We start from the raw sequence: 23983 nt of genomic DNA, 5'->3' as shown, positions 1-23983 counted from the left end.
ATAATTAACTTCAAACTTCTAAAAAGAATTTCTTTTTCGTTAGCTTGCTACCTGCCTTTGCAAGACACTTTTCCCCACGCAACGCGCTGCAAAACACTGACTCCTCGGGGGGAGGAAGAGGAAGGGGCAAAAAAAAAAAAGTTGCAATACTCCAGCACCCCTGGGAATACGGGTAAGCCCGACGTGCCGGAGGCGGGCGCGCTGCCTCCGAGCGCGGCGGGCTGCGCGGCGCGGTTTGGGGGGGAGGAGAGCCGGAGCCGATTGGCTCGCAGCGCCCACGGCTGCTATATGCTGCGAGGGAATGGGGCGGCGCGGGGTGCGCGCTGCGCGGCTCGGCTCAGCCAGCCCTGTTGCCCTCGGAAGGAAGAAGAGGAGAAAGCAGCTCGCTGTCCAGTTTTGTTGGTGAGGCATCAGAATCTGTGCTGGGTGGATTTTTTTTTTTCTCCTCTGCTTTCTAAGTGTGTGGTTTTTTTTTTTCTTTTTTAATCGTTAACCTCTCCTAATCTGGCTTCAGCGCTTGTAGGAGCTGGTCTGTTCGGGGAGGAGGGTGCCTCGCTTTTTCCGCGTTTCTGGAATTGCGGTTCCCTGCTTCGGACAAACAAGTTTTCCAACTGCTTTGTTTGGAAGGTTTGAGCCACAGACTGGATCCATTAAATCCATGCGCGGCTGCCTTGCTCGTGTCTTCGTGTAGGATCGCGCCGGGGATGGGGATTTCAAATTTCGGTGATAAACGAGACCTAAAGTTCAGTGCAGTTTTAACGCCTCTTCTGTGTAGCCTTTAGTAACATTTTTTTTTTTAAATCTCCAATTATTTATAATCGGCCCGGCAGCCGATTATATTTTTAAAACAAAAAAAAAAAAGTGTAGGAAAGAAAAAAAAACCCAAAAAACAAAACGAAAACCTCAGAAACTTTCTGTGGCCTTCATGGGCTTTTTCTTTCCCTGCGCCGTGGAGGGAAACTCGCAGCCGCTCAAGCACTGATGTAAAAGACCCCATTCAAAGTAGTGCTGTAAGAAGAAAATCCTCCCGCCCCTTGTTCCAGGAGCCCTTCCCGGGCTCCTACTTTTCCAAAATATTTTTTTGCTACTGGAAAGTTTTCTAGCAGCTGTTCCCACCCAAGAAACTCGCAAATCCGGCTCGGAGCCTCTCCGTTCTGCCCTGGGTTGCAACACGGGACGCAGCCCCGAGAGCGTTGCGGCAGCCGCCCGCCCCGGCCTCGTTAGCGCCCTAATTAGCGCCCTGCGCTCAGCGGCGCCCCGGCGGCAGCTGGCAGCGGGCTGCCGCGGCGGGTACGCGCCGCGCCGAGCTCAGCCTCCCCCGGACTTTCGGGGGAACCTGACCGAAGACATCGGCTCGAGAAAACGCCTTAAGGTGAAAGGGGAGAGCGTGCGGAAAGTGTGGTTGCGCTGCCAAAGTGACGAGAAACGGCCGCTTGTATAGCTTAAAAAAAGAAGGGAAAAAACAACTTTTTCTTTTTTTTTTTTTTTCCTCTTCCTCTTTCCTCCCTGTGCTTTCGGCGGGGCTCCGGACTTTCAAACCAAGTAGGTCTGGGGCGGCCGGCGGGCGGGCTGGCGCGTCCTGGCGGGGCGGCGCGCGAGGGGCCGGGCCGGCGCCGCCGCCGCCTTTGTTCCCGCGGGGGCTCCGCGGCTGGACGCGGCTCGGCCGCGCCCTCTCCCTTTGTCCCGTCCCACGCTGCAGCCGGGACCCTGGGCGCCTGCGGGGCGCTCTAAAAGGCAGTGATCGACTTGGGGGTAATCGAGTCTAACTGACTCTGCCCTTCCCCGGGCCCCCCCCCCCCGGACGCGCTCCTCCAGCCGCCGCCTGAAACGCGAGCAACAATGGGCGGAAATAGCGCAGGGGCGGACTGAGCCGGGCGCCTCCTGCCCGCGCCCGGCTCCGCGCTTCCGAGCGCTTTGTGGCCTGCGGGAGCCCGCGCCGCGCCGGGAGGCGGCGCTGGGGGGGCTGCGGGGCGCCGAGCTGCCGCCGGGGACCGGGCAGGGCGCAGGGCACCCGGCCGGGATGTGGCTGGCGCTGGCGGGGCCTCGCTGCGGGGAGCGTATGAAACACCAGAGCTTTTGGGGGAAAGCCGCTGGGTTAACTGCCCCTGTGCAAGACGGAGCTCTGGGAGCTCGGGCTCTCGTGGGGCTGGGGACTGGCCTGACTCCAACGTAAGGAACTATTAAGTGCCCAGCAATGATAGAAAGCCTGCAATTCTGTTTTGGCCACCCAAAACAGTGGAGAACCGAGTCTGTGTGCTGCTCTTTCATGCTGGAGCGTCCTTGTCTAGTAACTGCAGAGCTCCTTCACCTAAGGACCTCTGTATGCAAGTGCAGAAATCGATGGTGTATGTAGGATACTCTGTCTTGTTTTCACTTCTCCCCTGTTCATGCTTATCCCTTTGCAGTTGGAAAGGGAGAAGGATGGGGTTAAGAAAGGGATATGGGATTAAAAAAAAGGAGGAAGGGAGGAAAAAGGAAATAGTTGTCTTCTAAGCTTCCCCCCCCCCTTTTTTTTTCCTTTGAGCTGGGCAGGAGACATCAGTTGATAACATAACTGTTACCAACTATACCATGCCAGTGTTATTCCAAAAGGCTGGACTGTCACAGAGAATTGCAGGCTATTCTGGTTAGTTATAAGGGGGTTACTGGTCTTTCTGTCCTCTTAGCAGCCTGTCCTCTGTTATATACAGAAGTGTAACATCTTAGTGAAAATACGAACTTTCTCACTGATGAGTGGTGTGTCATTCCCCCCCCCCCCCCCCCCAACCACTACTTAAAGTATTATCTGCCAGTACATCTGGCCAAACTGGAGTACGGAGTACTGAAACTAGGAACAGTAATTCATCTACAGGAAGGATTTTCCACGTGCTTCTTCCTGACAAGTCAACACCTATCATTTAAAATTCCATTGACCTATGAGCAGTGTTACTCTATGCAGTAATGGCATGAAGGATGTACGAAACATTGCCTTACCTCCCATGGTTATTGGTCTATGCCTGAAGAATTGTCTAAGTAATCCTTTAAGTTGAAGATGTTGTATAGTCAAACTGCTTGTGTGGGTAGAAGCACTGAGGGTTTTTATTGTTGGGAAAACTTATTTTGGTTTTGCTGCTCCTGCAGTGGGTCTGTTGGGCCTTGGGAACGGCCTTGGAATGGGCAATGGAGTGCTGGATTAGTACTACAGCTCTAGCTCTTCCTTCCATCTGGCCTGCAGAGCAGAGTAAGATGCCTTCCTCCCTGCTCCTTAGGATACTGAGAGTCTGGGTTGAGGCTATTTGATTAAGTATTCCTGAGGTCTGCTGAATAATCTTTTAAGTTTCAATGGTAAAGCAGTGGGGTCCACCTCTGTCAGGCTCACCAGATACGACTCTAGGATTTCCCACAGATAGAGAGGACATTGCATGTTTGGAATCTTTACCATGTTTGGAGAAAGCCATGGTGGTCCGGATCCTGAATTGAGTACTGCTGGAGTAGCACTGATCTGTGCACTCCTGTGTCTTTGGAGTTAGAAACAATAGTCTTGGACGTTTGAGAGGCTTCCCCTTTTTCATAAGTTTTCCTGTTCCTCTGAATCTCTTGGTAGCTAGGGGGGATGTTACAGAAGTTTGTGGACAATGGGGAAGCCACCACAGTGTACAGCAATAGGATGATGCAACTCCAAAGTGAAGGGGTTGCCTCATCTTTTTAGAATGAGCCTGCACCAGTTGCTTGGGTGGGTGTGTAGTCTTGAATGTGAAAATCTTAAAGAAAGAGAAGAAATGGTGGCTAAGAGATGCTGTTGCTGTGTGACCGAGCAACTCGGGGAAACCTAAAAGATTCCCAGACTGCCTAAACAGACCAAGGACAGATGTCCTTAAAAGAAATGAATGTTTTTTGTAAGGGAAAGCAGCTTAGTCTGAAGGACTGTTGGAGAGACATACTTCTATATCTTGCCAATACAAAAGACTGTAGAAGTTCCTGGCTCTTTGTAGCACAGAGAGCAAGTTTGTTTGCTGTGAATCAGCTTCATGAGGTCAAGCTTGACGGGCTGGTACCATCTCCAGACTGCTAGATGTGGTCTTAAACTTGAATAAAAACTCTCCCACAAAATTACTGGGAATGCAGCCATGCTTTGAGGATACGCTGCCACCTTTCAGGTGCAGCAAGTCAGTTTGTTCAGAGATTGTTCCCAAACAACTTCTGAAACAACTCCTTTTGCCAGTGGCAACAACGTTGATCATGTTGGGAGGTGCTTAGGGACTTAGCAGCAAAGGAAGGTCTCCTCGTTTGCCCTGCGGAAGTTATACGCAGGGGTGGGAGGTGGAGTAGTCCTCAGTTTGAAGTAAGTTTCCTCACCTCAGAACGGAGGCTTAGTCTTCCCCAGGTTACTGTTGCCCCAGTTAATCAGTCAGTCTTGGCTTAAATTTCTTTTCCTGCTTCTTCTGCTGCATCCTGCAACTGTAAAGTTCTTCAGTCTCATCTCTGCTAAGACCAGAATTGGTTTGCGCTGATTGAGGCGAAACGGCCTTTGTCTTAGGGCAGGAAACTTAGGCTTTTCTTGTTTTAAACTGCTGCTCATTGTATGTGAGGGTTCTTCCCCCTAGGAAAGTTGTGTTTGTGGCTAATGAAGCAGACTGAGGATGGATGGATTTTCTTCTACTTAAATCAGTTAAAGATCAGAGAAGGATTAGTCTCTTGCTTCCCAATGTCTACTGGTGGGATGTATAAATACCATATCTCTTATTATGACTAGATGAAGTGCTTTGGCTGCCCTGCCTCATAACTTTATTGACTTCCCAATCAAGTACTTCCAATACTTCTACGCTTCCCAGTTTAATAGGAAACCGTTACAGTGGGTAGGTAATGGGGGAGGGGGGCAGAGGTGCCATATTTATGACTAATTTTTTTCTGAGGTTCTAGCTGCTTTGCTTGTTTAAGTCCTTTGCCCTCATGGCAAAGAAGGCCAATAGCCTCCTAGGCTGCAATGAGGAAGAGTTTTGCCAGCAGGCTGAAGGAAGTGATCCTTCCCCTCTGCCAAGCACTGGTAAGGCCACCCCTGGACTGCTGGGTCCACTTCTGGGCTCCCTAGTACAAGACCTGCTTGGATGCGCTCGAACAAGCCCGGCAAAGGGCCACAAAGATGATTCAGGGATTGGAGCACTTGTCATACGAGGAGAGGCTGAGGGAGTCAGGACTGTCTAGCCTGGAGAAGAGAAGGCTCGGGGGGAATCTTATCAACCTTTATAAGTATGTGATGGGAGGGGGTAAAGAAGACGGGGCCAGACTCTTCTCAGTGGTGCCCAGTGACAGGACAAGAGGAAATAGGCACAAACTGCAACACAGGAAACTCCATTTGAACAGAAGAGAACACTTAACTGTGAGGGTGGTTACACACTGGAACAGGTTGCCCAATCAGGTTGTGGAGTCTCCATCCTTGGAGATATTTAAAACCTGACTTGACATGATCCTGGACAGCCTGCTCTAGCTGACTCTGCTTGAGCAGGGGGGTTAGACCAGATCTGCAGAGGTCCAACCTAAACTAAGCTGTGATTCAGTAATTACACAAATGTGAACTTTCTGTTATGTTGTCCTCAAAGCTCAACTTCCTAGAATAAGCAGACTCCTGTAATACATATCTTTGTTTTATTCTTTAGCCTGAAGTTCATCCCTGTCTTGTATGCTTCTGCTCCCGTCTTTGTAGCTTCCCTTTAATGCACGGACTGATGTTTTGTGGCTTCTGTCTCCTAGTGATTTCCATTTTAGTTCCTTAGCTCTGCCTCACTAAGCTCTACCTACAGCAATTCTCGGTCTGGTGCTATGTGCTTTCCAGTAAATTATGTTGATGTTCTTGGCCTTACATTAGTCTTGCACAGGAGCGTATTAAAAAATCTATTGTTTTCACTGACTCTTGCAGTTATTAAATGGTGTGACCAAATATCCATTTCTCCTGAGTAGAGACAAGTACCGCTGGTTAGATGCGAGTGTACATGTTGCTTCATTTAATTTGCAAAGACCGTGTAGTCTGGGAGAAATCCCATTGCTTATTAAACATGTCAGGAGGGTTTCACAGCTCCTTTGTTTGACTTTCCTTATCTGGTTTGAGTCCTGAAGCAAAGCCTGAGGAATTCTTTGTTTAGTCCTCTGCTCTGTGGCTTGGTATGGCCAATGACTTGCCTACAGTTTCCAGTGAGGGCATTTAACTGTGGTGAGCTAGAAAGTGCAGGATGCTGCTCTCATGTCCCAGTTGCTACAGTTTGCTGCACTGTTGTGTTTTTCTTAAGTGCATGTGGGGGCTGTTGGTTCCTTTTGCTTCTCTGCCGTAGGCCCGTGTTGTTCTTTTTTCCAGTATTTCATGACAAGAAGAAGCAGATGAGTGTGTCTTGTTCAATCTGAGGTCTTAGCGCATTTCAGAAGTGCTGTGTATAAGGCCAAAATTCTCCTTGGCTCCTGCAGAACTGGGGGAGGATTAGTGGAATTCATCCTACCCATCTTGCAGGCAGGCTTAAACAGAGCCTTGAAGTACTGTTGTTCCAGCCCAGTCTGCAGCTCCTCTATATCTGTTGAGGTGGTTCTTGACTGACTTTATCGCTATATTGGAGAGGTTTGCGCTTTCTCACTTGCTTGGAACAAGCCTGGAGATCCCCAACATGTATGTAAGAGCCTTCTGTATTGAACCTGTTTTTTCAATTTAAGCAGAATGGATAGCTTTTGATGTGAAATATTTGACTGTTCTGAAAACTACAAGACTACAGAAGTTTCAAGGCTTTAGTGTAGTCTTCATGTTTTAAATGAAGTGATTGAAATAGATAGGACGTAGCTTAAAATGTTGCCACCAGACCAAAGGAAATGATTAGCTAGGCATATGAATCCAGATCTCATGGCAGTGCTAAAAAAGTCGCAGTTTCTCACCGAAGCTGTTGTGGATGCAGAAAGCATTCCTGAGGGCTAGCTCTTCCAATACACTTCTTAGCTTTAAAAAGGGAATAAACTTTCTTTGCCTTTTTCTTTACACCTCTCTTCCAACTGATATTAACTTCAAAAAAAAAAAAAAAAGTGGATAGCTAGTATGCACTCTTTTTCTCTCTCTTTTGATATAGATAGCTGTTAATTGGAGAGCCTGAACCTAAGAGGTTTGTGTCCGTTTAACGGACAGGAATTTCACTTCCCTCAAACTACAAGCACCTTTTAACATAACATTTCTAGCACAGTTGTTCAGTTTAAACTTTAAAACCATTTGGAGGTTATGACCAAATGGCATATCTCTCATTATGCCATGCAAGACTGAATGCTTTCAAAACTGCAGTCTGGGAGTTGAACTTAAAAGTTAAGTGGAGAGAGTCAAGTCATTTTTGGATAAAGATTTCCCTAAAATTAGGCTGACCTCTTTAAATTCAAGGCACTGTTTACATAACTTTAATTTTAAATTCAATGAGAATGTAAATGTTTAACTTCTGTTTGTGCATTGTGAATGGCTTTATGCTTCCAGAGCAAACTTTATATATATATATATATATATATAAAAACATATATATAGCTGGATTCTTCGTTTCAATGTATTTGCATGCATTGAAACACTTCTCATAAAATAGTGCTGAACTATCTCAAATAAGAATGATTCTCTTAACTGAAGTTCAAATGCAAACAAGATGAGAATATGCAGTCAAATGGATTGCTTGCTTGCTTCAAATAGATTCATGTCCTATTACTGAAAGAAGACAACCCATTAGAGGTGATTATCTTAGATGAAGAAGACAATGCCATTAATAACTCCTCCCCCTTCCTCTGCCTCAAGGAGAATACAGCATTTCTCTTGCCTTTCCAGCTTACGAGTGGCTGGCAGCTATCTACAGCAGTGAACAGGAGGGGGTGAGAATGAACAAGACATGATTCTGTTAAGGGCCAAGGGAATGGAGTGTGTATCTGTTCTTACAAGTGCTTGTAGATCTGTGGATGCAAGAAAAGCTGAAGTGCCTTAAGAAATATTTGCTCTTGGTGATCTCTTAAGAGAGTTTGGAAGTGCTGTGGCAATGGCAGCTTTGTTACAGGGTAGCTGCATTTGTGGGTGTGACAAGTGATTAAGGAGGTCATTTTAAAGAGGTGCTCTTGCGCTGAGCTGACCAAAAATATGGGGAAAGCTGATACATAATATATATTTATTTAATTACAGATGCTTCTTTGTTGCAGATAAGCGCTGGTTTTTTCCGTAGAACTGCTCCTGTTCTAGGCTGATCTTAGTCGCTTTAAGAGGATTATTTTAAATTACTAGGAGGCCTTTGTGTGTATGTGCACTTTGCTTAAGTTCAGGGTTTCTGTCTGTGCATGGTGGATTGTCAGTCAGCATTGGATCTTGTGTGTGCTGGCTGTGTGCTTGTGGCAGAGGGTAGCGGGAATAGGTTTTGAACCTGAAGGCCTGGATACTTCCCCTGGCAACAGAGAACTTGTCTGTGCTGTCTAGTATCCTTATGCCAAGGGCCCAGGATTGGGACCTGATTTGCTGTTATTTATGTATCCTCCCAGAAGAACTGAAAACCAGGCCATGTACCTGTCTCCAGGGCTTGGGTCATTTAACGGAAGAATTTTTGAGAAGTGGTGTTGGTTCCTAGTGAACAGATGCAGTTAGAATGGGAGTCAGCACTAGTGTTCTGCAGCCCAGCTTCCCTGAACTTGTGTTACGTGGTAAACTTGTGAATTTGACTTGTCTCCCAGGGCTCTGCTTGTAGGCTGAGTAACATAACCACTGGAGAATAAGATTTGATGAAGAAAGAAGTAATCTTGGATTTCTGGCATGCTTGGTTGTGTTGAGAGTACATAAGTCAATCTAGACAGCAGGTTAGCAGAGTATTTGGCCCAAAGTAATCAGCCTTGCTTAGGAGGGGCAAGTTTATGCAGATGATTTGGGAGGTCTAGATGGAATGATACTCTACTGTGTGGTACTGTTAAAGAACATTAAAAAACGTACCTGCCCCTACACTGTGAGGCTGGCCGGTATTTGACTTAATGTTTTGAGTTCTAACACATTTTATCATCATTGGTCTAACTTATGTTAACAACAACAACAAAAAAACTAATCTGCAAAGCATTGTTTTTAGTGGCAGGCATTCTAATGGCCAAACTGGATTTCTCACTTGTTTTGTCTGCAAGGATCCTGCCTTGAACTCACGCTGCTAACAGTAGGGCACATCCAGCATAGGTTATGTCTAGCTAGCTATTTTGTGTCAGAGAACTTCCAACTACGTAAGCCCTCTATCCAAACTTGTCTTATTGGAAAACAAAGCAAGCCCTGTGGATGTGATGTCTGTGCTGTGTCCTGTCCATCCTCTTTACAGAACCTGACATGACTCTAATTTCATCTTACTAATGATTAATTGTATCTGTATATGCAGCTCATGCTTGTCCATACACTTGATGCTTCTGTGACTTTTCTGTCCCAGAACTCTACTGCAAGATGGGAGAACTGTCTGGAGCTTGATGCTAAATTGGAACATAAGCTTGGGTATCACCAGAGGAAAAGGGATAGACTGGGGAGTAGGTGACTGAGTGTTTGTTCTGGAATTAAAAAGTTAATAGCCAAAACTAGGAGAGCGAAGTCCAGCCTGATTTAGAAAAGTCTATTTAAAATGTTCTGATGCGTAAGTGTGGTATATCAGTCTTAGCCTCCTGCTTAAATAACCCTGTAATAAACGTTCTAACTCATTGAAAATACTGTGACTAGGCAATGCAAATACCAAACGAGGCCCCATAGAAAGGCAGCTTAAACTACCCTTCTTGCAGTTAGCTCTGTCAGTCTTAAATCTGACTTCTGCACTTAGCTTGGCATCTAGCATGGAAGAAGTCTGCTTCCAATAAACATTAAGCTTGATCTTCCAGGGACAGATCTATGGCCTGTAGGCTGGCACAGAAATAGATGTAGGTTTGTGGGGAAAATAGGCAGGAAATAACTTTCCCGAGATCTAACTGTCAAAGTTTTGAATGGACTTAATTCTTAGTATTGCCTGTCTTAAACTGATTTTTAGGTGGGTCCAAGATATTATAGCTCAACTTTAATGCTGGGTACCTATTTTATAGCTTGTTAATGTGTAACTGGACAATCTGCATTCTGTTGTCTCTTGATGTTGAGCTTTGGACTGGATCCTTGACTGCCTGATATTTCATGACTGCCTTTGCTAGCATGGTGAAAACCAGTTTTCATTATACTGTCAACCTTCTCCTCAGTCTGTCATGTCTAATGGGATGTTCTACTTGCAACGTTGTCTGAAACACACTTAGAGGTGATATAGCAACATGGGCTAGAAAGCAATGGTGAGCTCGTCCTTTGCATAATGCCTTTTGTGGCCCTCACCCCCTTACCTGCAGAAAGAGGTATTTATAATGTTGCAAGATGAAGTGATATGGAATCGCTAGAAAACTTTTTATAGCATTTGTATAGGAGCTTCCAGATAGTGTTAGGGTTCAAAATACGAGCAGAAGTGAACCACTGTAAAATTAGTGGTGGAAGGAGGGCACTTCTTAGGCTGTAAAAAGGGCTGTGAGTGAAGTTTCATTTTGAAGCAGGAAAAGACCTTTCCTTGCACACAAAAAGGGTAAAGAGGTATCTCTGGAGAGCTTATACTTCTGTTACCTTCTTTGCATTTTATGAGAATTTAAAAAAAATAATAATTTTGAGCCAAACTGACTGCTGAAACATGCATTTTTTTTCCTATCTTTGATGGGTTTTTCCACTGTTCTGAGATGATAAATGCAGAATGAATTGTTTTAGTTTCATTTTAAAGTAAAACAGGAGTGTGAGGTATGTTTGACAGCTGCACTGCCTTTCAGAATAGCCTTTCATAATGGTTTTAATACTGCTTTAACAAAAAAAACTTCTGTGAAACTGTATTTACTAAGGAGGCAGAACTTGATTGCACTTAGGCAGAGTCTCTGCAGGGTCTCTGTGCTGTTACTAGGCTGTTTGGCAGCATGACTGAAGAGGAAAGAGGCCAGTCTTGTAACACTGTTTAAATATAAATCCTCCTCTCTCCTCCCCACAAAATGGGGGAAGCCATGAGGTTTTGTCAAGTTGTTTTCCTTCCCCAGCTGCCTTTTTAAAAAACTCCAGTTTTATCTCTGCCATGGAAGGTTTGCTAGCTTCTTATGTTAGGTTAAGCATTAGTTTAACACTGTGACAGAGGACAGTAAGGCTTTTCAACCACCAGGCAGCATGCAGCCTTGTGGCCTGCAGTCTCCAGTGCTAACAGCCGTGAACTTTTCGGCTTGCAAAAGCTGATGTTTGTACTTGAACTTTTGAAGGCTGTCCCTACCCCCTTTTATCTTTATCTTAACAGAATGAATTATTTTTTTCCTCCTCATCCCTTAATATAAATATCTAGTAAGGTTTTTGGGTGGATTTGGTTTTTATGTTAGTACCTGGCAGGTGACTTTCTCTATAGAAGGGGGGAGGAGAAGTGAGGGGGGTGGGAGGGGATTAAAAAAGGCTGCTCTGTGGCTTTTGTTCTCTGTGGTATTCCTTCTGTATGCTAGTGACAGATGTGGCCTACCTACAACTAAAAACTTCTTTTTTAAAAAAAAAAAGGCATTATAGTCTCTCCCTGTCATTGCAATGGCCTACCACCCTGCTTCTTCAAGTAGTGTTAGCTATCTGGCTGTTCCCATTCCTAAGCAAATAGCAGTAGATGAAGCATATTTGAAAATTAGCAAGAGACTTAAAACCCACAGCAGGTGCTGGTCAAGTTTCTGCCTGGTGGGGTGGAGATCCTGCAACTTGGGAGCATCCCAGATAAGTGCATTCCTCCTTAAATTGAGGCTGTAACAGATACCAAACTGAAAGGACAGGATATGAGCTAGACACACGTTTGAATAGTACAGCTTTCCTTGTAGCCTTTTCCATCTTTCTTTGTTTTAATCTCTGTTTAAACTGACAGCAATATCAATAGCAGAAGAGAACAGTTGAATGTGCAGTGGGTAGCAACATGTGCCTGTAACAGGTGTGAAAGAAAGCTTACAATACTAGTTAGTTAATCTTTGTGGACTTGCTTAGCTTGGGGTAGTACTTCAAAAGTATGTGTAGAAATGGGACCTCAGCAGCAACCCTGAGATCTGAAGGAGTGACAGTGGGGAAAGCGGCTATCAAAATAGTTCCCAAGGAATACCCTAATCCCCCTCTTGTTTCTAAGTAATTGGCGCTGGCCCTTAAACCAAAGCAAGCTACAGAAGTGTCAGTTTCTTTACGAAACCAGATCTGGTTATATTATTTTAAGTTGCTAGGTGTGTTTAACTGGTTGCAATTAGACTCTGTGACTCATGGAAGGGGCACGATTATAGGCAAAACAGTATCTTGCTGCACCTCACTGCAGTGACCTGGCTTCCTCCTCTCTGCACATAAAAAAGATCCACTTTATTTTCACATGTGCAATCATTGCTAACTTGGCTGTAATATGGTCTGCTTACAACTTGGCTCGGACTTCATTTTAAGGCTAAGATACCTTTTCTTGAAACGTATACATTACTTCTGCTTCCTAAACACCTGAATTGCCAGTTCAGATATTTCATATAACTGTATTTCCTTTCTATTCTTTCTTTTTAAGCAAAAGACAGACCTGTATGCATGTGCTTTTGTGCTTCTGCTAAAATGAAACAGGTATTTCCAGTGACTAATCTGGAAGAAACAGGAACTCTAACACCAGTGGTTTATTAGAAACAGTGGTTCTTGTGGATGCCTGTGAATTTAAATAGATGGAGCCTTTTTTTTTTTTTTTTGCCCTATTTATGAAGAGGTCAGGGATCCTTAAATGCTAGTGTTGTGATAATGGTTTTGATGTTCAAGCTCTGCCAGTCCACACCGCAGGGGGTAACCTTATTAACAGCCGCCGTTAATGCGCTCTGCTCTTCTGCTGCATGCTTCTGCCTTACTACATGGGAGTTGAAAGAAATGTGTATCGATCAAGCACGCCTTTAAAAACTGGCACTTTACAACTGGGCTTGCATAAATGCAGAGTGCTGTTCAGTATAGCATTAGAGCTCATCACTGCCAAAATAGATGTGATGGGTTATAAAACAGGTGCCATTAAAACCTTTGTGGCTGTGTCTTAGAGCTCTGACTTGACTGTACAGAAGTTAAGTAGGAACTTAGCCCCCTCAGAAAGGAGGGGTCTGCCGTCTAAGCGTGGATCGGATCGGTATGGAAAGGGATGTCCTGCTCCTCTGCTGCTGCCTGCACAGTAGCTGTTTAAGGGAACTGATCCTGCTGGAGGTGAACTGGAATGTTTACGTAGGAATAAGAGGAGAAGGCAAGTCTGTCCCTTTTGGCAAATGTCTACGTTTAGGTTAGCTCGTAACAGTTGGCTTGCTGCTACATTTTAGGGGAAACTGAAGAAATCACCCTCTTCCTTTGCTCCCAAATGGTTATAGCAAGTGCAAAACATCTTTAGGAACTAAACCTTTGCTGGCAATTACCTGTTTCCTGGCAATGTTAAGCGCTTATAACCTGTTTGTTCTCCCAGCTCTGAAGGAGTTGAAATGCTTCACTCAACTGGGTTGCAGAGAAATTCAAAGCATGGCAAAGCAATGTTTTGGAGATTGATGCAAAACATTGATAGGTGTTAGGCAATGAGAAGCAAGTGGTTGCAGCTTTTGGCGTCTGTCATTTTCCACAGGTTGCTATGATTGCTTTTCATCTAATATTCTCCTGAAGGAGCATTTAATTGTTAAATAATTTTGTGTTTTGATGGCTTGTTTGATATGCTGGCTTAGCAAGAGCAGACCTCCTTTGGTCATCTGGTGCAAGCGGTACGTAAATCAATGCTGCTGGAGATGGAGGAATTCAATGTCGTAGGAGTTAACTGTTCAAATTGCTCAGAAACCAAATGTGGCAAAAAGCTTTAAATTCTACTTAACAGACAAAACCCTCGACTGTGCCAAAACCCTGTGTTCTTTGAACCTTGTAGCTCCTGTTTATTTTAAATAGATTTTTTGGAAGCATCAAGAAAATCCAACCCACTCTTTTCACAATTGTCTCATTATGCTAGGCTTGACAAATCTGTCTGAACTGGAATCCAGGCAGTGCTAGTCTCTCTAGCTTAACTGCAGTGTCTGGCTTCTGTCACTCTTGTGGTTGGACAAAGTGAACACATTCCTTTGGCTGTGGAAGTCTGTGTGGCAGCTGAAGTTTTCCAGCAGAATGGAGCATCTTGGTGACATGCCTTCTAACTTGGATGTCCCATTCAACTATCAAACAAGCCAGCCTGGAATAGCTTATGTGACAGGACTCTCCTGCCTAGAGACCAAGAGCCTGCCTCAGGGCTTCAGGCTTTCCTCAGTAACACATAGCCTGGAAGTAGCCCTAGGTAAGATTGTGGTTTCTAAAACTTTCAAGTGCAACACCTGGTTCTGCAGCAGTGATACTTGAGCCCTGATGTAAACTGACGTTACATCCTTTATACAACTTGACCTGAATTAATAGCTCGTTGGTGCTCATCTGTTTCAGCAGTGAGCCAAAAGGTTGCTTCCTGGGGATGGGGGGAGGAATAGGGAGGAGCAAACTGAATTTGGCTTGTTGAGCAACTTAGATAAGGTCTAGAGAGCTGATGCAAGCTGGAGGAGGTTTGTGTGGTGAGGATGAGAAGGCAGGGTTGGTGAAAGAGTGTAAGGCCTTCCCTGATTGGCAGCAGTGAGCTTTCGATTGAGCTCAGCCATCACATGGACCCGCAGCCTTAAACAACCTGGCTGTTCTCTGGCAAAACCAAAGGCAAGGCAGAGGTGGAGATCACCATGCTTTTTAGACAGATGACTTGTGTCTGCAACTTGGTAATGTCTGAGGTGTTCTCTCTTGTAGATCTTCTGAACCTTTTCTTTATCCAGTTTAGAGTAGCTAATTTCATAAATATCTGAAAGGGTCAAAGGGTGCTTCTGCTTCCAGAAGATCTTTTGTATGCTGCTAACAGAAGGTGGGCATTAGAGCAGGCTTTTGATGAAAAGAGAATCATTGCAGCAAGGAAGAATCCTAATCTAAAAGAATTGATTCTGTCTGTATTTCCCTGAGCAGGGAGAAGCTTGTTGTTCACTCTTTAAACAGTTTCTTGAACCTTCTGTAAGAGCAAGAAACATTAACCTTTAAAAATATTATACAAGAGCTGTTGATGTGAAATGGACTGTTGCTATAAGATGATGGTAGAAAATGGTTGTTCTTTGAAATAGTGCTTTCTGGAATATGCTGCATTGCCTGGGAAAGCTGCTTTGTGATCTAAACTTGTCTTCTGCCCTATGGGGAAGGAGGGGAAAAATAACAGTATGTGATGATCAAATAGCCTTTGTGCTAAACCAGATGTGTGTGTGGGAGAAGGCGTCCGATCTATTATAGACGAATTGAAGCCCAGCCTGTGTACTGTACTGCATAACAAACTTTATAGCGGGGCAGATGGGTCCTTGCTGGGCAGGGAAGGTCTTTCACATTAGGGTGTCTGTTGTGAGTCTTGTGACTCTCTGGGGTCTCTCCTGTGAGTCTCTCTGGTGTTTCATATCTGTGTGTCTGTGTTTCTCTGGGGCTTCTCTTGTCTCTGTCTCCCCTCACTGGGCTTTCCAAAACTGTTCTACTTCTGTCCTGAAATTAACTGTTTCAAATACTGAGTTTTGTGGACACTTAAACTAGCCCCATTAGGATCTGCTTTACACAATGGTCACTTCAAGAAAAATAAAGAAAGCTTTCTATTGCATAACAGCTCCTCCTCTTTCATCCTAGAATATATAGAGAATACAAAATACAGAATTGTAAACAGTTCTGTGTTCAAACGACAGTCATGCTTGTGCTAATACTGCAAGTTTTTTTTTTTTTTTTTTTTTAAATCCCTCTTGGGAAAGTTGAATTGCTGCAGAGTGGAAAAAAGCTTGCACTACTTTTCAACTGGGGGGAGGCTACACACAGCTGTGGTTTTTGGATCTTCTACCTGCAGGGAAGGCAGCTACAGTAACAGTATGACTGCTTGGTTCTCCTATTTTTCTCTCAGCTCTGAGAGTACCTCTAAAAGTTTTCAAGCTACAAGTAAGGTGTTTTGCCTCTTAATACACATTTTCCTAATTACAGTCAGAAAAAATGACGGTCAAGCATGGTTTTAACTTTGTGTTTTCTCTTGCTAGGGAGAACGCTCTTTTTCTCAGAGTTAAGAGAATCAGTTGGCAGTGAGTGGGTCATATGGTGACTCAGCCTTGCTCCTCTTTTACAGGGAGGGGAGCAGGACCAAGTCCAAAAGGTGACTGTTGTTGCATAAAGTTATGACCACAAAAGAGAATCGAGGTCACTGGCACCTTCAATGAGAGGATGTCTCTAGGGCTTTTTTTTAATGAGGGAGGCGGAGGTTAAGGCTCCTTAAATTTCATCAGTACTGCTCACCTGTAATTGCATTTAAAACTTATCTGAAGGGCATGTTTCTGAGGAAGATTCTGAACAAATTCTGTCAGCTAAAGGCTGATATAACACTCTGCCGTAATGGCAACTGCCTGAACTAGATATCTGGGAAATGACAGACTGTTTCAGCCTTTAGTCAGCTGATCTGATGGCTTGCTTTTCCTTCAAGGAAAACCTTAGGCTTTCCTTCCAGCATCTCTGACTGTTCTGGAGGGGATGCTAGGGAGCGGGAAACTTAGCCAGTGCTCATCTTCTCTCCTCCTTTGCCCTCACTCCCCCTTCTACCGATAATTATAGCTGTTTGCATGGAGATTCGCTTTTTTTCTTCTCCCTCCTTCATGGGAACTCTTAGTGTTCTGTAGCGGCAATAACTGTCAGGTAGGTCAGCCTCACTGTTAGTCTGCAGTGATCTCTGTCATTCCATATTTGCACTTACGATGGCTATCTCAGTGCTTCCTTTTACCAGAAGACTAGGGCAATTGCACTAAACTTGTTGTTAAAACTTGCTATCCAAGTACAATCTAAAGAGGTTTTCCTTAGTGACAAGGATTCCTTTGCTTACTGAGGTAAACTTGCTTCAAGTGGTTAAATAGATTGCCTCATGCTGGCTTTACTATTAGAAAAGTCAGTCAGCTGCTTTTAAGAGCTTGTGAGGGCTTGCGGGCAAGTTGGCCATTTAGTCTGAGGCTGCTGCTCCTTTTTTCCTCCTCTGTGCTGAGACTAGAGGTTGCCAAAGGCCTTGCAGGTGCAACCCTTCCTTTCTTTACTTTCCATGACACCTGCTATGTGTGTCAATAAGTTCATGTGCACTTTGTAAACGTAGTTGGGTAAGACAATGCAGTTGTGTTTGTGCTAACTGGCCAGATTCATGCGGAGTTTTGGAAGGGAGCACAAAATCGGCATGTAGGGCAGGAGGACCACAAAGCTTGTCACCGCTTTCAAGAAGTAGTACATATGTTCAGACCCGCTCCTCCAAAAGGAGCTCTCAAATAGCTGGGTTTCTGTAGCGCTCCAGCTTCTTGTCTGCATTTCTGCTCTTCAGCTGACACAAGAGTAAGCCTTGCAATAGCACTCTATTGTAAAGTTGCTGTGTTTTTAGTTTGGTCGAGGTGCATTGTCTAACTTTATGTTTCCAAAATAAAAAGGGTTTAAACTGATACTATAAAAAGTGCTGACTCGCTTTTATTCCTCAAACTGCCCATACAGCTTTTCTGTTATGCGCCGCAATCTGCGAGCCTTAGCTGCAACAATCCGTGGCTTCTGTTTTGAGCAGCGTGCCCCCTCCCTACATTAGACACTAAACCAGAAAAGTTGCACCAAGTTTTCCTTGTCTAGTCGGTTGCTTTCTCCTATTGCTGTCGAGTCACAAAACCTCAAATAGGTTTTAAAAAAAAAAAAACAAAACAAAACAAACCCACTTCTCAAAGTGCTCATTTTGCCTGTAGCTATTAATATGAGAGCGATAGCTTGTGCTCTCCTGGTTTCAGAAGTTGTGTTTTCGTGCAGCAGCGTCTACCTAATGGAGTGTCATTTCTCATGGTAGTAACCCTAAATTTCTTGCTTGGAGCGCTCACCCTCTTTGTTCTCTGGCTTTATGGGATGAGTAGGTAGCTGCTCCTTTGGGCTAAGTTGTCTTTTTCGGCTTTATTTACTAAGCTGATTAAAGAATTGAATTTTGCAAAACTGCTGGGCAAGAAGGTGCAACTTGAGTGTTACCCTGTGGTTTCTCAGATTACTTTTCTCGCTAAAACAAGGACTCCAAGCTGGTAGCGGAGGTGTTGCTGTAGCAAGGGCTGCCTAAATCGGCTCCAACGTTTTGTGGCCCCAGCAGCATAGCTTGCAGTGTAACATGTCTCTGGGAGACTTGCAACCCGAGCTCCGGCTACCTGCACCATCTGGAAAAAAGCACAGGTCCGAAGCTATTCCGTGGGGTGTTTGATAACAGCGGGGCTGTTTTATTAATGGCGCTTTTCGGCGCGAGGGGGGCTGGGGGAGGCCGCCGCCATGCGGCAGGGGCAGGGTCTCCTCAGGCGCGGCGGCGGCGCTTTCCCGCCCTTCCCCTCAGGGGGCCCCGCGCGCGCGGCCCTGCCCCGCCCTTCCCGCCCATCCCTGAGGAGCCGGGCTGGGGGGCGCGGGGGCGGCGGCGCCCCTCGGCCGGGCCCCAGCCAGGGCAGCCCTGCTCGTCGCCTTCCAGGCAGCTCAGGGCCCCTCGGCTGAGAGCTTGGGCGGGGGAGGGGGGCCTTCCGCTGTTCAACTACCGCGGGTTTTCCTAAGTAGCTTCGGGTTTTCCTAAGTAGCTTCGTGTCATGAGGGAAGCAAAGTTCCCCCTCGCTCGCCTCTGTCAAGCTTGTTTTGTGCCACTGGCAACGTCTAATTTGCTGGCAGCTTTTTTGGAGGGGGGGGTGTAGGTGGGTGGGGAGTAGCTCAATGCTCAACTCAGGGGTGTAGGTGGGTGGGGAGTAGCTCAATGCTCAACTCGGCTCCCTGACAAAACATAAAACCAGATGAGTTAATGGCAGCTCGCTAAAAATTTCTCTTCCCCCTCACCCTTCTTAAAATTGGTAGGCGTCCTTCGCCATGAAGGAAGGGGGCGCGTGAGATCTCTGGTGGGAAGCGTTCGCGTCAAGATGCTGCAGAGGAAGAAGGCTCTTCTGCAAGCCTCGTCCTTCAAAACTGCCTGTGTGCTTTCACTCCGAGGAGAACGTTCTTGAGGAAGATGACTTGCGAAATCCGTCAGCACAGCCGAATTCACAAGGGTACCGAATGAAAGACGACGTGCCTTACAATGGACGCTTATCGTGACGGGGTGACTTTGTGCTCCGAAGTGAAAACACGAACACTCTAAACACTGATCCTGAACGGGAATTAGGATTGTAGCAACTGCATCAGAATGTTTGTTAGTCCCAGGAGAGTCAGAAAATGCCAGTTTTTGCAGATATTTGCCACTTGTTTCATACTGTGTCTCATGATTTTTTGGGGACCATTTGATAATCACATTGTGAGCCATATGAAGTCCTATTCATACAGATACCTCATAAATAGCTACAATTTTGTGAACAACAGCCTGTCTGTCAACAGGGATAACTTGGACAGAGTAGCGAGCTACCAGTACTTGATCAACCACAAGGAGAAGTGTCAGCAGCAGGACGTCCTCCTCCTGTTGTTTGTGAAGACTTCCCCTGAAAACCGCCATCGGAGGGATGCAATTCGACACACTTGGGGTAATGAGAAGTATGTTCGTTCTCAACTTAATGCCACCATAAAAACTGTTTTTGCTTTGGGACGACCAGCAGATCATCCGCAGCGAGCACAGTTGCAAAAAAAACTTCAGCTGGAAGACCAGAAATACAATGACTTGATTCAGCAAGACTTCTTGGATACTTTTCACAATCTTACTCTTAAATTACTTTTACAGTTTAGCTGGGTGAATGCTTACTGTCCTCATGCCAAGTTCATTATGTCTGCAGATGATGACATATTTATCCATATGCCAAATCTTGTTGCTTATCTCCAAAGTCTAGCACAGATGGGTGTTCAAGATCTCTGGATTGGCCGTGTCCATCGTGGATCCCCTCCCGTAAGAGACAAGACTAGCAAATACTATGTGCCATATGAAATGTATCAGTGGCCCTCTTATCCTGACTACACAGCTGGAGCTGCCTATGTAATATCAAATGATGTAGCAGCTAAAGTATATGAGGCTTCACAGACTCTTAATACAAGTCTTTATATAGACGATGTTTTCATGGGTCTCTGTGCCAATAAAATGGGAATTGTACCACAATATCATGTATTTTTTTCTGGGGAAGGAAAGGCTCCGTATCATCCCTGCATTTATAACAAAATGATGACATCTCATGGACACGTAGATGATCTTCACCAGCTCTGGAAGCAGGCTACAGATCCCAAAGTTAAAAGGTTTTCCTCTGGGTTTTTTGGTAGAATATATTGCAAAATAGTTAATATTGTGCTTCTCTGTAAACTGTACTATGAGGACACATATCCTTGTTCAGCTGCATTTTCTTAATACTTGAATATCTGCATTGAAGATTCACTGAGCCAGAACAGAGCAAGAACTTTTTAGCTGTTTATTCAAAATACATGTAAACATGGCAAGAGGTAAAATTAAAATGTGAATAGCTTTTTTTGGGGGGGAGGGGGGAGGAAGGTAGGGGAGGGTGGTCCCACCTGTTCAGAACCTCTTATTGGAATAGCTCTCTATTATTGTACTGCAACTTTCTATATTGTAGCCTATTCTTACAGTCTTAAAGGAATACAAGCCTGGATTAGATGATCATTAAATGAACTATAAATGGATTTGACTTCTAGACTTTGAAATGATTAGTGAAAATGTCAGTTACTTTGAATTTGCCAGTCTTGATTTTTAAAAAAAGAAACTGCAGTAAGCTACATCATTTTAAAGCAAATCTGGTGTTATCAAAATGACATAGAGCTTTCAAAGCAAGAAGAAATATAACTTCTGACACAAGGAATGGGACTTCTACAGCAGTTTAAGCTAATGTAGATTGGTTAAAAATATACACCATTTCTAAATGCCACACAGAAAATAACTCTGGATCTGTGTAATCCACAAACAGCGCTACAAGTGAAGACTTGCAACAACCTCATGCTCTCAGAGTTCCCTAAGCCTTTGAGATGGGGAAATAGTGTTTGAGTACCCTCTGACTTGGTTCTTTTAAGTAACTATGAACTATATTTAGGTCAGGAGTGAACTTAGAAGGATCAGAACCTAGTATGTTATATGTAAGTGGCTTTGTTAATCTTTCTCTGCCTTCAGAAAACTGAAGCAGTATATTTAAACAGTCCACTCTGATTAGCAAATGAGCTAAGCTTAAGAGTACTTTTTTTTTCTTTAACAGCGCTTCTGCTTTCCCATGTTTGTGGTTTTAAAGGTGAAAGCTGAGCAAAAATAGTAACTGACTTTCCTGAGACAGTCAGTTGCTCATAGCTAGTTGGAAACTGTAAATGAATTCAAAAAGCAAAAGTTCATGCTTGAACTAACAGAAAATATTTTAGGCACAAAGTTTGACTTCACAACGAAGGGATAGGGAGATGGGGATCCACAGAAACAAAATCAAAACCACTATTGTTTCTTCCTGAAATTTTAAGCACCAGATAGATTGTCTTTACAATCTCAAAGTAGTTTGTATCCAGCAACCCCCCTATCTTGACTAGGTTTCAATGTTCATCTTGCCTCTAAGATGAACAACACACTCCTGCATTGCAAATCAGGATAAAACTAGGTGATAGTCGAACTCTAGCTGTTAACTAGTTCTACTGTGGTGCCATGCAAATCTTGTAAAAACAAGGTTCTGGGAGGACTCTGCAGTCTTTCCCTGTATATCTCACTAACAGTGTCTTCATGCACTCTCAGGCCAGGTATTTTGGTTGCTAATTGCCGAAACCTGTGGTAGCTCTTCTTGGAGTGGATACAGTGACCATACAAGGTACAGTCAGATATTGCTTGTGATCTGATTTGATGCAGGAATGACTTCCAGGGTGGATTGTGTCAGAAAACTACTTCTGAAAGCTTGAATGAGTCCAGGTTAGCAGCAGAGCACTCACAACCATCTGTCACAGGTTTTTGATTTGTTGGGGCAGTGTACAGGCTACAGGAGCAATGCTGTTTGCTTTCTAGGATGTCTAACAGTATTCTTTTCTGCCCAGAGTTTCTTGCTGTTACAGCTGTGTGAGAGCAGTGAGGTACTTAATCTGTGTCCTCTAACTTTACTTTACAAACAGCTAAACATAACATGCTGGTTTTAAGCTGTAAGTAGTAAACTTTGTTTAAATAATTCTACTACTCTTGAAGTTCTGCTAGGATTGTAACGGTATGAATGGCTAATAGTATATGTTAGCTTAGACAAAATCCAGGAGTGAACTTACTGCCTATTCTCCAAGCTGTCATTTCAGATGGATGCTAGGTAGTGACTGAAATTAAGTGAAATATGTGACTTTCTATAATGCCTTTTTGAAAAGGAGAAGAGTAAGCATCCCGACTGGATCCAAATATTGAGCATATAAAGAACCCACAAATAAATTGCTTACCACTAGTGTCAAAATGATGGAAGAATGCAAGTTATTCCAAAAAATATCTAAGATATTCACAGAAAAACACATCCAAGTAATGTTCTTGCCTAAAGCAGGTTGATTACAGTATTACATGTCTTAAAAAAAAAAAAAAAAGCTATAATCTGTCAGTTGTATAGATAAAAAAATATTCATATAGAGAAAACAGTATTCAACATTGAAGGAAAGTCTCTTATCAGGTCTCTGACCTGTTGTGACCCAAGTTAAATCAATAGGCTATATAGCAAAACTGCACTAACTAAAAACCCACCCTGTTCACTGCAGGCAAAGGAGGTCTTCATATGCAGTATATATCTGAAGTGTACTACTAAGACTACGATCCTTCAAGCACAAGTATGTACTGGGATTTTTGGTTTTGACTCATGCAAGCAAAACAAATGCTTCAATTTCTGTAGGCTAATTACATAGCTAACATCTGAAACACTGCTTAAATGTAGTTTGCCGTTATATGAAAGTCACTTCTGACCATTGAAATACTCTGGTTTTGCAGCTGGTTTTGGGGGGGGATTGTTTCTCTATCTTAGAAGGGCCTTGATATTTGCAGTGTGCTTTTCCTTTTGCTGCAGTGAAGAACAGGCTAGTGAATTCAAAGAAAAGCATGAAGGCACTCCTTTCAAAGAATGGAGATGCTAGAGAATTTCTTATTGTTTATAAACACTGACATAAGATTTGTACACCTCTTTCTGGAACTTTTTTTTTTTAAGAAGAGTTGCAGTTGGTGCTCCAATGCAGGGCTGTCAGGTTTTACTTCTACAAAAAAAAAAAACTGTCAGCCTGAATGGTCACTCCTCATTAACAGTTTTGATGTTGTTGCACAGCATGTTTGATGCTAAAATTGTTTTTACCTGTTTGGTTAGCATCAGTTTCCCTTTGATAGTACTAATTTTTATACAAAAGTATTCAATATTTATTCTTAAACTTTGCTCTGTACCACAAAAGAAATTGTTTTGTAAAATTTGTTTTGAATAAACAGACTTTTTTATTTACCAGCTTTTTGCTGTTTTTTTTAATCTGTTGCATTGCTTATAACTGATAGTTGCAGCTCTGCTGCCTTTTTTTGTTTGTTTGTTTAAACCTTTAAATATTTTTAAGCCTTTTTATGATAGGGTTTGAAATCCTCCTCTGTGTGTTAACTTGGACCAAACCTTTCCTGGAACAAAAGGCAAAATCGGTGCTTCTGAAAAAGGAGACAGAACGACAAAAATTTCCACCCAGCTTCCAGGTCCAAGGTTGTAGGAAAAACTGCCAAATACTAGAAGCTTAACATGTTAATATTAAACTCCCAAATTCATATGCTCTGTTTAGATGCACATCTTAGGGGGAAATGGTTGCCTATCTAAATAAATTCTATTTAAAATCAAACTTGGCCCACTGAAAACTAGCTGATGGTTTGGTGGCCAGTAATAGTATACCTTTATTACAGTGTTATTTTTCATAGGGTATAAGAGAAAACACCTACAAAACTAAATAGTAAATTCATGGTAAGCTGCATTTTCTAAA

General features: G+C 43.8%; 2 protein-coding genes across 10 annotated transcripts in view; one reads left to right on the top strand and one right to left on the bottom strand.

Annotated features, from left to right (window-relative positions):
• Positions 1 to 23983, bottom strand: part of MCF2L2 (MCF.2 cell line derived transforming sequence-like 2) — a 194507-nt gene that overhangs the window by 71829 nt on the left and 98695 nt on the right. The window lies entirely within an intron of this gene.
• On the top strand, positions 209 to 23469 carry B3GNT5 (UDP-GlcNAc:betaGal beta-1,3-N-acetylglucosaminyltransferase 5). Of its 3 annotated transcripts, none has more exons than XM_009677280.2 (2): positions 209 to 402; positions 18938 to 23469. In XM_009677280.2, the coding sequence occupies exon 2, from the start codon at positions 19263 to 19265 to the stop codon at positions 20397 to 20399; it is 1137 nt and encodes a 378-aa protein (XP_009675575.1). In that variant the 5' UTR covers positions 209 to 402; positions 18938 to 19262; the 3' UTR covers positions 20400 to 23469. The 3 variants fall into 3 exon arrangements, with proteins under 3 accessions (XP_009675575.1, XP_068809769.1, XP_068809770.1); XM_068953668.1 differs by having other exon boundaries at positions 209 to 1372; XM_068953669.1 differs by having other exon boundaries at positions 209 to 1542.

Source organism: Struthio camelus, chromosome 9 (genome assembly GCF_040807025.1).
Source record: "Struthio camelus isolate bStrCam1 chromosome 9, bStrCam1.hap1, whole genome shotgun sequence".
Classification (NCBI taxonomy): Eukaryota; Metazoa; Chordata; class Aves; order Struthioniformes; family Struthionidae; genus Struthio; species Struthio camelus.
Note: the sequence above shows the minus strand (reverse complement) of the source record. Positions and strands in the feature narration are given on the sequence as shown.

Coding starts and splice junctions, on each gene's coding strand:
- B3GNT5 (XM_009677280.2), top strand. CDS start 19,263: ATGTTTGTTAGTCCCAGGAGAGTCAGAAAATGCCAGTTTTTGCAGATA.